Source organism: Triticum urartu, unplaced genomic scaffold (assembly GCF_003073215.2).
Source record: "Triticum urartu cultivar G1812 unplaced genomic scaffold, Tu2.1 TuUngrouped_contig_5083, whole genome shotgun sequence".
NCBI lineage: Eukaryota > Viridiplantae > Streptophyta > Magnoliopsida > Poales > Poaceae > Triticum > Triticum urartu.
In genome coordinates, this window is record NW_024115727.1 from 1 (window position 1) to 12,789 (window position 12,789).

General features: G+C 42.6%; 1 protein-coding gene across 1 annotated transcript; it reads right to left on the reverse strand.

Annotated features, from left to right (window-relative positions):
* Nucleotides 1–44: 44 nt before the first annotated feature.
* On the reverse strand, nt 45–4,936 carry LOC125528747 (probable potassium transporter 13). The gene is made up of 7 exons (XM_048693186.1): nt 4,586–4,936; nt 3,109–3,340; nt 2,157–2,405; nt 2,028–2,078; nt 1,700–1,960; nt 1,529–1,581; nt 45–1,424 (listed from the first exon to the last, which is right to left on the reverse strand). Exons 1-7 carry the CDS (start codon nt 4,631–4,633, stop codon nt 1,146–1,148), a joined length of 1,173 nt encoding a protein of 390 aa, XP_048549143.1. The 5' UTR covers nt 4,634–4,936; the 3' UTR covers nt 45–1,145.
* Nucleotides 4,937–12,789: the final 7,853 nt, after the last annotated feature.

Here is a 12,789-nt window from a genome sequence, read left to right on the forward strand (position 1 = left end):
CTCTCTCTCCCCCAAAAAAAATCGCCCCCCCCCCCCCCCCAGCGGGCCTGGGCCTTTTTTCTCTTCTAACCAAATCAGGCCAAGTCAGCTCATTCGTAACTTACGTAAGAAACTTTACATAGGTGTAGCAAAGCTCGTGACCCTATGTGGGGTAAATTCTATATGTAGTATGCCGATCAATTATTACTAGTGACACATTTTGGTAGTGTGGTGTTAGGGCCAGTGAGTCCGATGCTAAGGGTAATGAACGGTGCCTCGTCGAAAGCTAGCACAGTTGGTGTGTTCGGTAGTAGGGGGTTTCTCAAAAAATAGGGGTCGGTAAGGAGCGGTGGCGTGCTCAAAAGTTGACTTTGTTGTTGTGTCGGGTAGGTAGGGATTGTCTCTCTCTAGGTAAAGGGGTCGGTAAAGGGCGGTGCCCAACTCCAAATCTGATGTCCTTGCTATGTCGGGTAGTAGGGGTTTCTATCTAGATAATAGGGTTATTAAGGAGCGGTGCCCTACTTCAAAGCTGATGATGATGTACCGTCACGTAGCGGTCTTTTTTCCAGTCTAGACATTAGGGGTCGGTAAGGTAGAAGATGGTTGTCACCATAGTTGGTGTATACTAGTCTTGCCTTCTGTGCTTGAATGAAGCGATGAGAGTATTGTGTGGTTGCACGAGTACCACATTGGTGTGAAAACACTTGATATTGCCTTCAGTTGATAGATCTACTAATGGCAACGTATGTGTGCTAATCCCTTGTAGAAGGAGTAGCCGTGGAGCTCCAACTTTGGGTGAAACCCAAAGGTTTAGCCCTCGTTGACTGGACCCATTACTATCACATATGAGAATTGCCCCCTTCATGAAGGTGTTGTCCCCGAGCAATGATTTCCACGTCGCCGCACTAGATCTAGTATCTCGTGCCAACGTATGACCTCATTCTCCCCGGCGACAGGGTTACGCTGGAAGAATAAGAAGCAAGCCACCACAAGCAGGTGGTGGTATGTTCGTCGAAGCTAACCCAACAAAATATTTCATTTGTCATAGTAAACAAGCAGATTATCATACGATGCAGAAGCAAATAGGCATACCTTCGTTCATCGCAAAAAAAAAGGAGACATACCTTCCTACTGCCTCTGTTCATAATATAAGAGCGTTTCTTACATTAGACGCTCACTCTTATATTATGGGATGGAGGGAGTATTATCCACAAAGAAATGAGTACACCACGATAATGGCAACATATATGTCTTTTGGGGTAAAAAATGCGGATAGCAAATGAAATGGATTCTTGCATCAAATCTGTGGAAGCATTAATTGGCCCCTCACCTGGAAGAGCTTTGTAAAAGCTGCTCTGGAGATCCTCCCTATGTTTGGACAGATAGGCGGCCTCCCCCATGTACGCCAGAACTAAGCAAGGATACACCACTATCGTGAACCCAAGCTGTAATGACAAAGAAGCGAAACAAATTACAGTAAATATATGCTCTCAACAAATACCCGGTGAAACATGCAATACCCCTTACTGAAAAAGTGTGGCTTACTTACCCTCAGTGAAAGCTTTGAAAAATGCCCAAGGTCTGCAAACATTGCTTCAGCACCTGAAAATCCATAGCCGTAAATGATCATCTCCAATTAATACAGTAAGAGAGCCCGCAAAAAAAGGGGAAAATACAGTAAGAGCACAAGAGAATATATGAAATGTATGATCAAACCAACCTGTGATGCAGAGCACAATCCCTCCAAGCGAGCTCCACCCGTCCCTGCCGGCCTTCCTGAAGAAGTTGTAGATGTAGTACGGGGACAGCGCGCGGACGACGGTCGGGTTCCACCTGAAAATGTTGTAGATCCCGATCCCGCCGATGCAGGCGAGCCAGGAGAGCAGGATCGGCGCGAAGAGGAACCCTACGCGGCGCGTACCGTAGTGCTGCAGCGCGAAGAGCCCCACCAGCACGACGCACGCGAGCAGCACCGTGTAGTCTGCGACGCAGAGCCGTCGATCAGTTGCGGTTCAGAAAGACAGTGTGGGAGCTGGGTGCGTGCTTACTTTCATGTAGCTCCGGGAACTTGATCCTGAGGCCGGAGACTGCTGACAGCACTACAGAAAATCATACAAGTTCAGGCAAGAACATTTTGCTGGGTGCAAGAGATCAACGAGGTTTCGTCGTCAGTTCACCTGACATGGTCGGGGTGAGGACGCCGTCGCCGATGACCATGCTGGTGCCCATGAGGACGAACAGCAGCAGCACGACACGCAGCGAGTGGTGCTTCTCGAAGAACCCCCTGATGGCCAGGCTGCTCCGCGTCTCCTTGCAGGGCTCGTCCTGGTTGTAGGACGACACGGAGCCGTGGCCGGCGTGCAAGCTGTTGAGGAGCCCCATTCTGGAGCGCCTGCACATCAGGGAGTACAGTGCGAACGTGCCACCTGCGCATCACATTATATTTTGCCAAAAAATATTTATCAATACTTGCACAAAAATACCTACTCCCACAATCCATATCCATATTAATTGTATTTGTACTAAATCAGCGATAATTAATATGGACCGGGGATAGTAGCATTAAATTTACATTTTGAATGAGTATCCCGACAGCAAAAGCATGCATGTTTCTTTTTTCAGGTAATTAAAGAAAAAACATTCCCTTGTCACAAGCATGCCTATTTGCTACCCAGGGGCGGAGCCTTGTGATGACCAAACCGGGCCATGGCCCATCCCTTTCTCTGGATTTTCTTTCAGGATTTGGTGTAGAATTGGCCCAGTGACAAAAGATGGCCCATTGAGCAAGCTATTGGCATGTTTTTGGTTTTGTTTTACGCTCCGCCACTTCATCCTTTTCAAAAAAAATTACATGTTTTTAGGTAGGTAATGAAAAAGAACTCCTCCAACCCGAAGACGTGTACTAGTATATTTTGGACTGCACTACCGCACGGCGCACACGCAGTTAGCCGGTCACGTCATTATCACGGTGAACACGCATCTAGATGCACATTGCGCATAGCAACAAATAGATGCAACGTTGCAAAGCTCGCGCGATGACATGTCAGTGCAAACGTTCGCGCCGTATAACTCCCGATAATTTTAGATAGTGGAAGAGAGAACCCCGAGTCCCGACACGAACACGCCTACCTTCTCCGTTGTCGTCTGCGCCGAGGACGAGGATAATGTACTTGAGGAGCGGTACGAGGGTGAGGCTCCAGAAAACCAACGATAGCACGCCGAGGATCTCTTCATCCTCCTCGTGGAGACGCAACTTCCCGGAGAAGGTGTTCTTGTACACGTAGACGGGTGATATGCAAAGGTCGCCGTAAACGACGCCGAAGCTCTGGTACGCCAGCAGAAGCGTCCCTTTTTGCCAACCCTGCGTAGGCACGGATAGATAAGGACATGTTTAATCAATCAATCAATTACCACAAAAGTTATTACCAAGCAACTTGAGTTACGAATGAATATGTGTAGTCGGTTGAAATCATGGGCCAAAATAGTTGAAACTGAAACCTAGATAGAAAAGTGAAGCTTTAAATGGGTAGGGAGGAACGTAGCTTCAACTCAGATAGAGAAGTCTGAGCTAAGACCAAAACAATGTGTCCATTTTGACCATAAATGGTGATCTGATCTGACAGGGAAACAAAACCTTTAGTTGTGGCAAGCGACGTATGCTTCCAAGAAATAGACATGGACCGGGGACTTGACAAGCTGATTTAGACACAAGAAGGAAGTGCTTACTTTACTATGTAGAAGTAGAATCTATGGCATGGCAATTAATTTCTTCTCAAAATAACCACACCAGAATTCAGGAGTAGATCAACTCGGTTTTGAAGTCCAATTTTAGAAATATTTCAGCCACAACTGTGATCGATGAAATTAAGTAAAATTCATTGATTTTTGTTTGCATTTGGTCAAGGGACCAAAATCTTCACTCAAAAAGTTGATTTTCTTTAAGAAAAATATCTATTATTTTATTTAATTTTTTGTGTACTATTGAAATGGCTGAAATATTTTGACCGAAAGGTAAGTATTTCAGTGTGCACTGAAATGATTGAAACTCAGTGAATTTTATAGACATCTCACTGAAAGTGAAAGCCAACAAACCATCAAAACTATTCCGGCATAAAATCTCTCCAATCAGAGCATTCCTCAAGGAACCCAGTGCAAAATCTAGATGATCCCTGGCCTAGCTAGTAATAACACGCAGACAAATTTTCCATGTACAGTTAAAGTAACTTCACAAGTGAGAAAGGAGGAGCCATGCATGCTGCAAACATTTTCCTTTCTTGGAGGAGGAGCCATGCTGATGCTGGGAACTAGATAAAGCATCTATCCTTTCTGCAGATACACACACCTTTTTCTCCGTGTGTGGATATACCCGGGAAAAGAATTAATCAGGGACTGCACTAGAGCTACAGGATAGAAAAAAGAAAGAAGATCCAAGCAAGAGCAAGCGGTGGGAGTATTCCAGGAACGAGAGTAAGCGGCGGGGGTATCCAAGAACGAGGCCCCGAGAAAATGCAATTGATTGAGCAACGCAACCCCAGGCACACGAAAACAAACGAATTAATAACCCAAGAACTCTCAGTAAATCTAGGAAGGAGTCGAACATAGTTACCCAAGAATTCTTCTTCCTCGGCTGCACGGTGGCGCCCTCCACATCCATGGCGAACACCCGCCGCTCCGGCGTACGTCTGCGGCCTAAACCCGGCGGCCGGGAGACGGGGCAAGAATCCCGCGCTTCTCCGGTGGTCGACCGACTGGCCGGCCTCGCTCGCCCACGGTTGGATGGCGGGATGGTGCGGATCGGTCCGGCCCTTGGTTAATTTCTGCGTGGGCTGGAGGTTTGTTGGTCGATCTGTCCGTGCGTGCAACCACTGGGGTGATGCGACGGAGGAAGAAGGAGATGGAGAGTGGGAGACGGAGGGAGGAAGGAGAGAAGCAGTTAAGGCGGAGGGAAAACGTGGATGGCTTCACAAAAAGATGAGGGCTGGAGAGAGAAGGCGCCAAATGCTTAGGACCTCCTTTTTTTTTCTTCTCCTCCCTCGCGCTGTCACGCGTATGCATGACGCACGCATGAACAGATTTGTGTATTTGTACTTGGCTGCACGAGGTCCATTTCCAAGAGTAGTAAAAATGATTGGCAAATGTGTGGTGATTCTCGCACATCAATCGTACCGACCGTTATGGAGATATTTGACAGAGAAATAGGTTGATTAAATTCGGGTATGTTTCCCTGTCGACCGGCCATGTATTTGAAAGAAAAGAAACTAATAACCTAATTCCATCCCATGTTCAGTGGTGAAAGTTCTTGAAAATTGGAGGACCGGAGAGAATTCAAATCATGACTTTGGATTTAAAAAAACCCTGGTGCAATGTGATTTTTTTAAAAATAAATCTGGTTAAACTTCAGCATGTCGCTTATTACGCATTGTCCACATAATAACTTAGTACTAGCAGTGGCGTATCCACACCCATCTAGCCCGGCTGCCTCACGTGCCTCCCTGATTCCCATCCGCCCTCCTAATTTCTACATGTTGCTAGTAGTCTGCCTCCCTGGCGACTCGCCGTCGCCGTATGCCCAGGATGCCCAGAAAGCCACGAGCCACCCACCCAACAGCGGCACCACACTATCGCAGCCGCGTAGGCCACCGTCCAAGCTCTGCGCCCAGCTGCCAGCCAGCAGTCGCGCAGTCCGTAACAGTCATGTTTCAATTTTTGTCCACATATGGTTTTCCATTCCCTAATTTCTTAAATTCTGATTGCACTAGATTCATTACTCATTAGGGTTTGTTGTGCTTATATTGGTTGCTTGATTTGAAGTATCCATGGGCAAAATGTAATTTTCATTGTAGAATTGTTGAAGAATGAAGAGGACCATAGACGCTGCTTCTCTTTTTCGGAAATATGTTGCAAAGAAGGCTATTCTCTGCATGTGTTGTAGTTCAAAGAACAAATTAGGATGGACCACCCTGTTTCAAAATCCTAGATTCGCCAATGCTTAGTACCCGTTAAATTTCTGAATGAGATATAACAGTCTAGTGTTTTGTTTCTTCTTCCATTGCTTTTGTGTTGAAAAAAGTTTCTTCCCTGTAATTTTCCTTTTGCAACCCTGTCTTTGATGTAGCAAGCAACAACCTATATCCGATATACAGATATGCCCATTTTGTATATGTAACTTCTTTCAACCTCGCAGATGATGGCATGCGATATATATGTGACATATAATAAAATAGAAGTAGTGTTATTCTTAATGTTACAGATACACATTGCGTGATTGACTATGCTTCATCCGACCATGGAGGTAGAAGACTACATTAATGTAATATACTCTCCGTTAATCACATTTAATGGTCTTGTCCAATGTTCCTCCTTGTCTAAGCATTAAATCTTGACATCCAGACCCGTTCACATTGGTCTATCTAATGTTCCTACATACTCATGGGTGGCGTGTTCATAACTTCAAAAAACAACTAATGCATATTAACGCTAAAGGCACACCCATTACTTCACACAAGCACACATTAGAAGTATACATGTACATCGAAGCCGAAAAACTGACCTACTATGTGCATTTAAAAGCTTACTTTTACGAGATAATATCAATAAATGATAAGATGGATATATTGCATCACTATCCAACAGAAATCTTTATGAGATATACCTTGCAAACGAAGGAGATATCTTTCACAATTAAACTTGTGTCTTATTAATTTTATATTATCCCACACTATAGACCAGTATCTGGACCTAGGCCGTGTACCACCAATGCACAAACACTAGTTCAAGTCCACACATCTTGTATATTTTCTACTGAACTGCACCCACAATTCTAAATGAAAGGAGTGGGATTAAAGAAGAACTTTCCTGCCTGTGAAAAGGCTTTCGAGATAAAGAGACATCACCTTACCTATGGGATATTCGTTCTAGCTTTCCTACCTAGTAAGTGAAATCATGTCCTCATGTTCACCACTTCAGCAAAAAGGTCTTTTTATATGAAAATATGACATGATAAATATTTCATATAGGCATTCCCACCCCTTGCTAGGAGGAAGCTTGATATGCACTCATGTACGAGTAGATGAACGAGAGCATATGTTGCTTAATATTGAAAATCAGTATACCTCCCCTTTCGTGTAAACCCCAAATGAAGAAGTACTAGCTACGGAAGATTAGCTCATGGAATCATCACAATGAAAATCGCACATTACTTGAAGTCAATTAAATGGTATTAGATTGTGAAGCAGCATGCGATGAAGAATACTTCTCAATATGAAAGCACTCTGCATGAACTATCGAAGTTCCTACGAAATCGCTTTGTTCCAAACACAATGAATCACTCTCTATTCCAAGTCTTAAATGGAAAGAAGATTGGATTTCTTAGTGTAGTGGTATGTTTTTATTATCCTCTCCGAGTTGGACCGATAAATTTGAAAAAAATAGATTACTTTGTTAGGAGCTTCCACAAGTTTTCTAGAGTAGTCTATAGGTCATATCCATAATGATTACCATGATGAGCATGTAAATAAATATATTTCTTGGCTAGCAACGGGTTATTTTACTTTACTATTTTCTATGTTCTTTTGATTGGCATTGGGTTGTTGCAATGGCTAGACTCCACCAAAGTCTTAGCTCCCTCTCTTTCTCACATAGCACACAACGTTACACCCCCTTAACAACGACGATCATGACAACAGATTGGTAAAAGTCAGGATCGACTGAAAAAAGTCACATGGTTGATTCTTGTTGACCCAAAAGTGGACAAAAGGAGGGGTGGTCAACCCCAGAACATTGTCTTAACACCTCCATGAGTAAAAATATGTATAACTATCAATATGTTTGATCTTGACGTGGATTTTTTTTTAAGTTTGCCATATTCATCGCTTATGTAATTGATAAAGTTTGCAGTTGCAGTTCAACTATGCTATAAATTAACATGAATGGACCAAAGCAGAACTCCTTATTTAACCTTTTACATGTTCTCCATGGATTGAGTTCTTGTCATGCCAAGTATATCTAATGTGCATTATTAACTATGACATCCAATTGCAAAATTGTAAAGATGTGGATATGTGAGTGAGGGAGTCCTGGATTAGGGGGTGTTCGGATAGCCGGACTATACCTTCAGCCGGACTCCTGGACTATGAAGATACAAGATTGAAGACTCCGTCCCGTGTCCGGAAGGGACTTTCCTTGGCGTGGAAGGCAAGCTTGGCGATACGGATATGAAGATCTCCTACCATTGTAACCGACTTTGTGTAACCCTAACCCTCTCCGGTGTCTATATAAACCGGAGGGTTTTAGTCCGTAGGACAACGTACACATCAACAATCATACCATAGGCTAGCTTCTAGGGTTTAGCCTCTTCGATCTCGTGGTAGATCTACTCTTGTACTGCCCATATCATCAATATTAATCAAGCAGGACGTAGGGTTTTACCTCCATCGAGAGGGCCCGAACCTGGGTAAAACTTCATGTCCCTTGCCTCCGGTTACCATCCGGCCTAGATGCACAGTTCGGGATCCCCTACCCGAGATCCGCCGGTTTTGACACCGACAGTGAGTATGCCACATGAGGATAAAATTCAATATTTTGTGACTAGATTGATCCTACTTAGCAAACAACAACCGATTTGGCGAGTTTTCCATGAATTGTCTATGTCTACAACTGCATAATAGTTGACCCTTTAGGAACTAATTTCCCCCTTATTACCAAATGCATATGAATCTACACGTTCATTTAAGTAGTATTCCAACATCAGAGAAAATCCATATTTATAATGGATACTTCTCATTTCATATATTTCAACCAAGTAATAAGTCAATATTATCTTTACTATTAATGGGAAGTCTGCGGTTGTGATGATAGGTTTGATGTTTGTACGATCGTCCGTCGCCTCTTCTTATAAAGCCATGTCTTGCAGTAACTCAATCAAATCAAATCAAATCTTACCAAAACCTCAACTAAATCAAAAATTTCCTTTCTTTCCCTTACCCTTGCCCAATTCAAATCAAATCTTACCAAAATCTCAACCAAATGAAAACATTCCTTGCCTACGGTACCCATATTCAAATCAAATCAAATCTTACCAAAATCTAGAATATGATGGATGTGTGAGGTATGTTGAACCACTAGACTTTGTATGCCCCCATTGCAACACAAGGACAATTAGCTAGTTGCATATGAATGCCCAGTTTGATTTAGTTTGTGTCTGCCATATTTCCATAAATATTGGTATGAGAAATACTAAAATCTAAATCACCTAAAATAGACAAGGATGGACGTAGAAATGAACATGGAAGCACCACCATTTGCGAGAGCATTATTCATGACCTATTTCTCAATAAAGCGTTTGAGGCATTTCATCATACATTAGGTTCTCGTTCATATGCTTAGCTCAAAAACTCGTGCAATCCTAAGGAAGATGGTTTTATTGATTGTATGTCAGTGTCCTCTTCTCACATGACTCGGTGTTGAAGACTCCACTATTATCACATCTCTTAATAAAAGCAGGTGGTTCTCTTCATGATCGGAGCTTAGGGAAACAAAAATGGTCTCGTCGAAGTCACGACAATGACGCAAGTGCGGTGATGAACTAAGAATGAGCAGATGCAAAGGAAATAGAAGTACTTCTAGATGTTCTCACCGCACATACACATACACAAATATTTTGAAACTCGTTGGGGGTCTACTTGTATGGTTCTTAATTATAGTAGGGAGAGTATTGGTGCTACTGATGTTTAAATGCTACCGTGATACGGACATCTGAGCCGTCGGATTCTTAGATTGGACGGCATCCGGTAGCTGTTGGATATGCTGGACCTATGTGCAATTTTTGAACTCCTCGTAGTTTTTTTTTCAAATGTTGTAAAGTTATTGAGAGCCGTTAGATATGAGAATCCAACGGCCCAGAAGCTTGTATCATGATAGCACCTAAAGCTTGGTAGCACTAGATATTTTCCCAATTATAGTAGTACCCTTTTTTTATATGTGTCCCACATGGAATATAATGTTTATACCGAACTTGTTTACTTACTCATAAGTAATCATGACACCAAATGTTTGTTAATTCTTTACTTTGCATGTAGTTGTAACATTTTACATTACAAAATACATACAAGAATTGTTTGAGATGTCAAAAGTATCTTCTTTTTACAATGGACTTTGACCCTCAATCTACGAAAACCAAATGTATCATGTTAAGAAATTAATTTATGCTCGTTATTTTACTACAGGGTGTTGTTTGTGTCCTTATTCGCATTATACTTAAATATATACGTGATAACTCAGAAGAGTGTTCTAGAGAGTATAACTCGACAGAGGTTTGTAGAGTACACAAATATAAGTTTAGGCGTAGTTAGGGATACAGAAGTACACATTCACATGCACAGGCAGTATGCCAGTACACATGCTAGTACAGAACGTGGTAAAGCACACAAGCAAAACGCGAAACAGGAAGAAAAATGAGTGAAACCAGAAGAAAAATGAAAACAAAAAACTGATTTCCCCGTAGACAAACCGGCCTCGTGGGCGGAGTTCTCCGTGTCCAATTGCTTGCTCCACGTTCTAATCTTACTGCAGGTGGACCTCCCATGAATCACTTCTTTTAAAACACTTTGTTTATATACTTATTGTGCTGAGATCGCCTTACACAATAAGCTCCATGGAAGTTGGCATGTCCAACTCAAGCAAGAAAATTAATTAGACATGGTTACACTGACACATCGTGTCATTCTTTCTAGCAGCCTTGAAAAACAAACAAAAGGAAAAAAACAAGTAATGGTACGGACGTCCATGTCGTCCTTGATCTGCAAGTGCTCACAGAAGGGTTGCTGTTTGTAGTACACACCGCACATCTCTCCAACCAATTAGGGCTAGCTTGACAAGATGAGCGTCCACACCTGTTCCCACTTCGCCGTTGCCTGTGCCTGCACATATATCGATCTATCATTCTCAATAGCGACGGTTGGATGATATATGCAGGTTGTACCTACAACAGCAGATCGACCTACCTATGGATCGAAACACATATCTAATTTTCTTTTCCGGGATCATATCCTACCTTGATCGTATATACGTACCAAGGGCATCAAGGAAGACATAATGAGATCGGATCTTGGAGGTTTTGATGATCAAGTTCATTTTCTTAATTGGATAATAGTCAAGAAGTTCACTATAAACTGCTCGAGGAGAAGTGGACACTACACTACTAGCCCTCTTTAGGGCTTGGCTAATTATTCCTATGCGTTGATGCAATACGTAGGGATACGACCATCACTTTCTAATAGCTTAGTAGCTTTGTTGATGTTCCTGGGTTGACTATATATAAACGGGATACGCTGAAAGGGAAACGCAAGCTAGCTGATTGATTGGTCCAGAGATGTTACTTGGTTTCAACAAAGGCAGCAAGCCCCTCTTTATTTAAGTACGTAGCATCTATCTGTGTAGAGCGAGCTATCGTTGACAGTGTGTACGACGGCACCCCGTTGCCACATCATGGCTGCCCATTTATGTGATTCGAGGTGATTTTCTTCCTTTTTTTGTCTACCTAAACACGCATACGATAACTTGTCGGCGTTGATCTTGTATAAACAATGCTGAAACGTCCTCACAATATTAATCCATTGTTGCACACGTGCATACAAGAAATTAGCACTGAGCTTCATGTTAGCTTCCTACGCTTTTTTTTCTTTAATTAACTTCGAGGATAAGTTTGACAAGTCAAGGTTAAATGTTGCAACGTTACAGAAAATTCACGTTCGGCCGTGGAACGCGACATCCGCGTTTATAAAATCTGGAAAGAGGAAAGGGACATGTGCACATGTGTAAGGATGTGGCTGCCTTGCCTGCCACATATATATGTACCGTCTTCTTCCAACCGTGGAGGAGCATGTCGTCGTCCATCCAGAACTTGGACTTGCCCAATAACAACGACGGGGACTCCTCGATAGGAAGCCAAAGGACATGACGGCGATGTGGGATGAAGCTGAAATGTCACTGGAGATCTGCAAACTTGCATTGCGCTATATCAAAATGTAATACTCTCGTAACAGGCTTTCATAAAAAATGTAATACAAATGGTTGTTATTTAGGATCTGCAGCTCACATGAAGCAACATAAAATTCAGACTACAGTCGTTTGAGTAACCAACAATCTCTTGGGCAGTAATCTTTATGCAAGTTATGTAAATTAGACAAATTGAAGGGCTACATTTTGCTATGTATCAGGCGTGCTTTTATGGAAGTTAACAGATGAGCGATGGTAACACAAGCCCAATGATCTTGGGTTGACAACCAATGACACATGAAATGCAAGCTAGTAATTGATTGGCCTAGATTTTCCTATTTCAACAAAGGCAACAACAAGCGTTCATGGTTTTCTTTATCTATACCACTATATAGTGTACGAGTTTTGAATGGATCTAGAACATCAATCCTGATTGTTGATACCCTCAATCTAACGGTTGGGAGCAGTGGGATTCGCATGAACAGTGGCTGCTTCAAACCTATGACTGCTATTCCTAGGATTCGCTGTGTGACCCACCATCTGGCCATGCTCTAGATCTTTCCACTTGCCTGGACTACACACTTGCTCCTCTAAATTATTTTATTCCTACCTGGCTACAGGCATGCAACGGCTACATGCATCCAGTGGCCCTTCACGAGAGACTAGCATGCGAACCTGGCATTGCAATGTTGTATGCATGGTAAACTTTTCCATTTTTTTATTTGAAACAAGTAGTAAGGTACCTAGGATAACTAGAATGAGAAAAAAATGTGCAAATAACCTATGAAAGAGTACGTTTTGACTCCTTTTATTTTC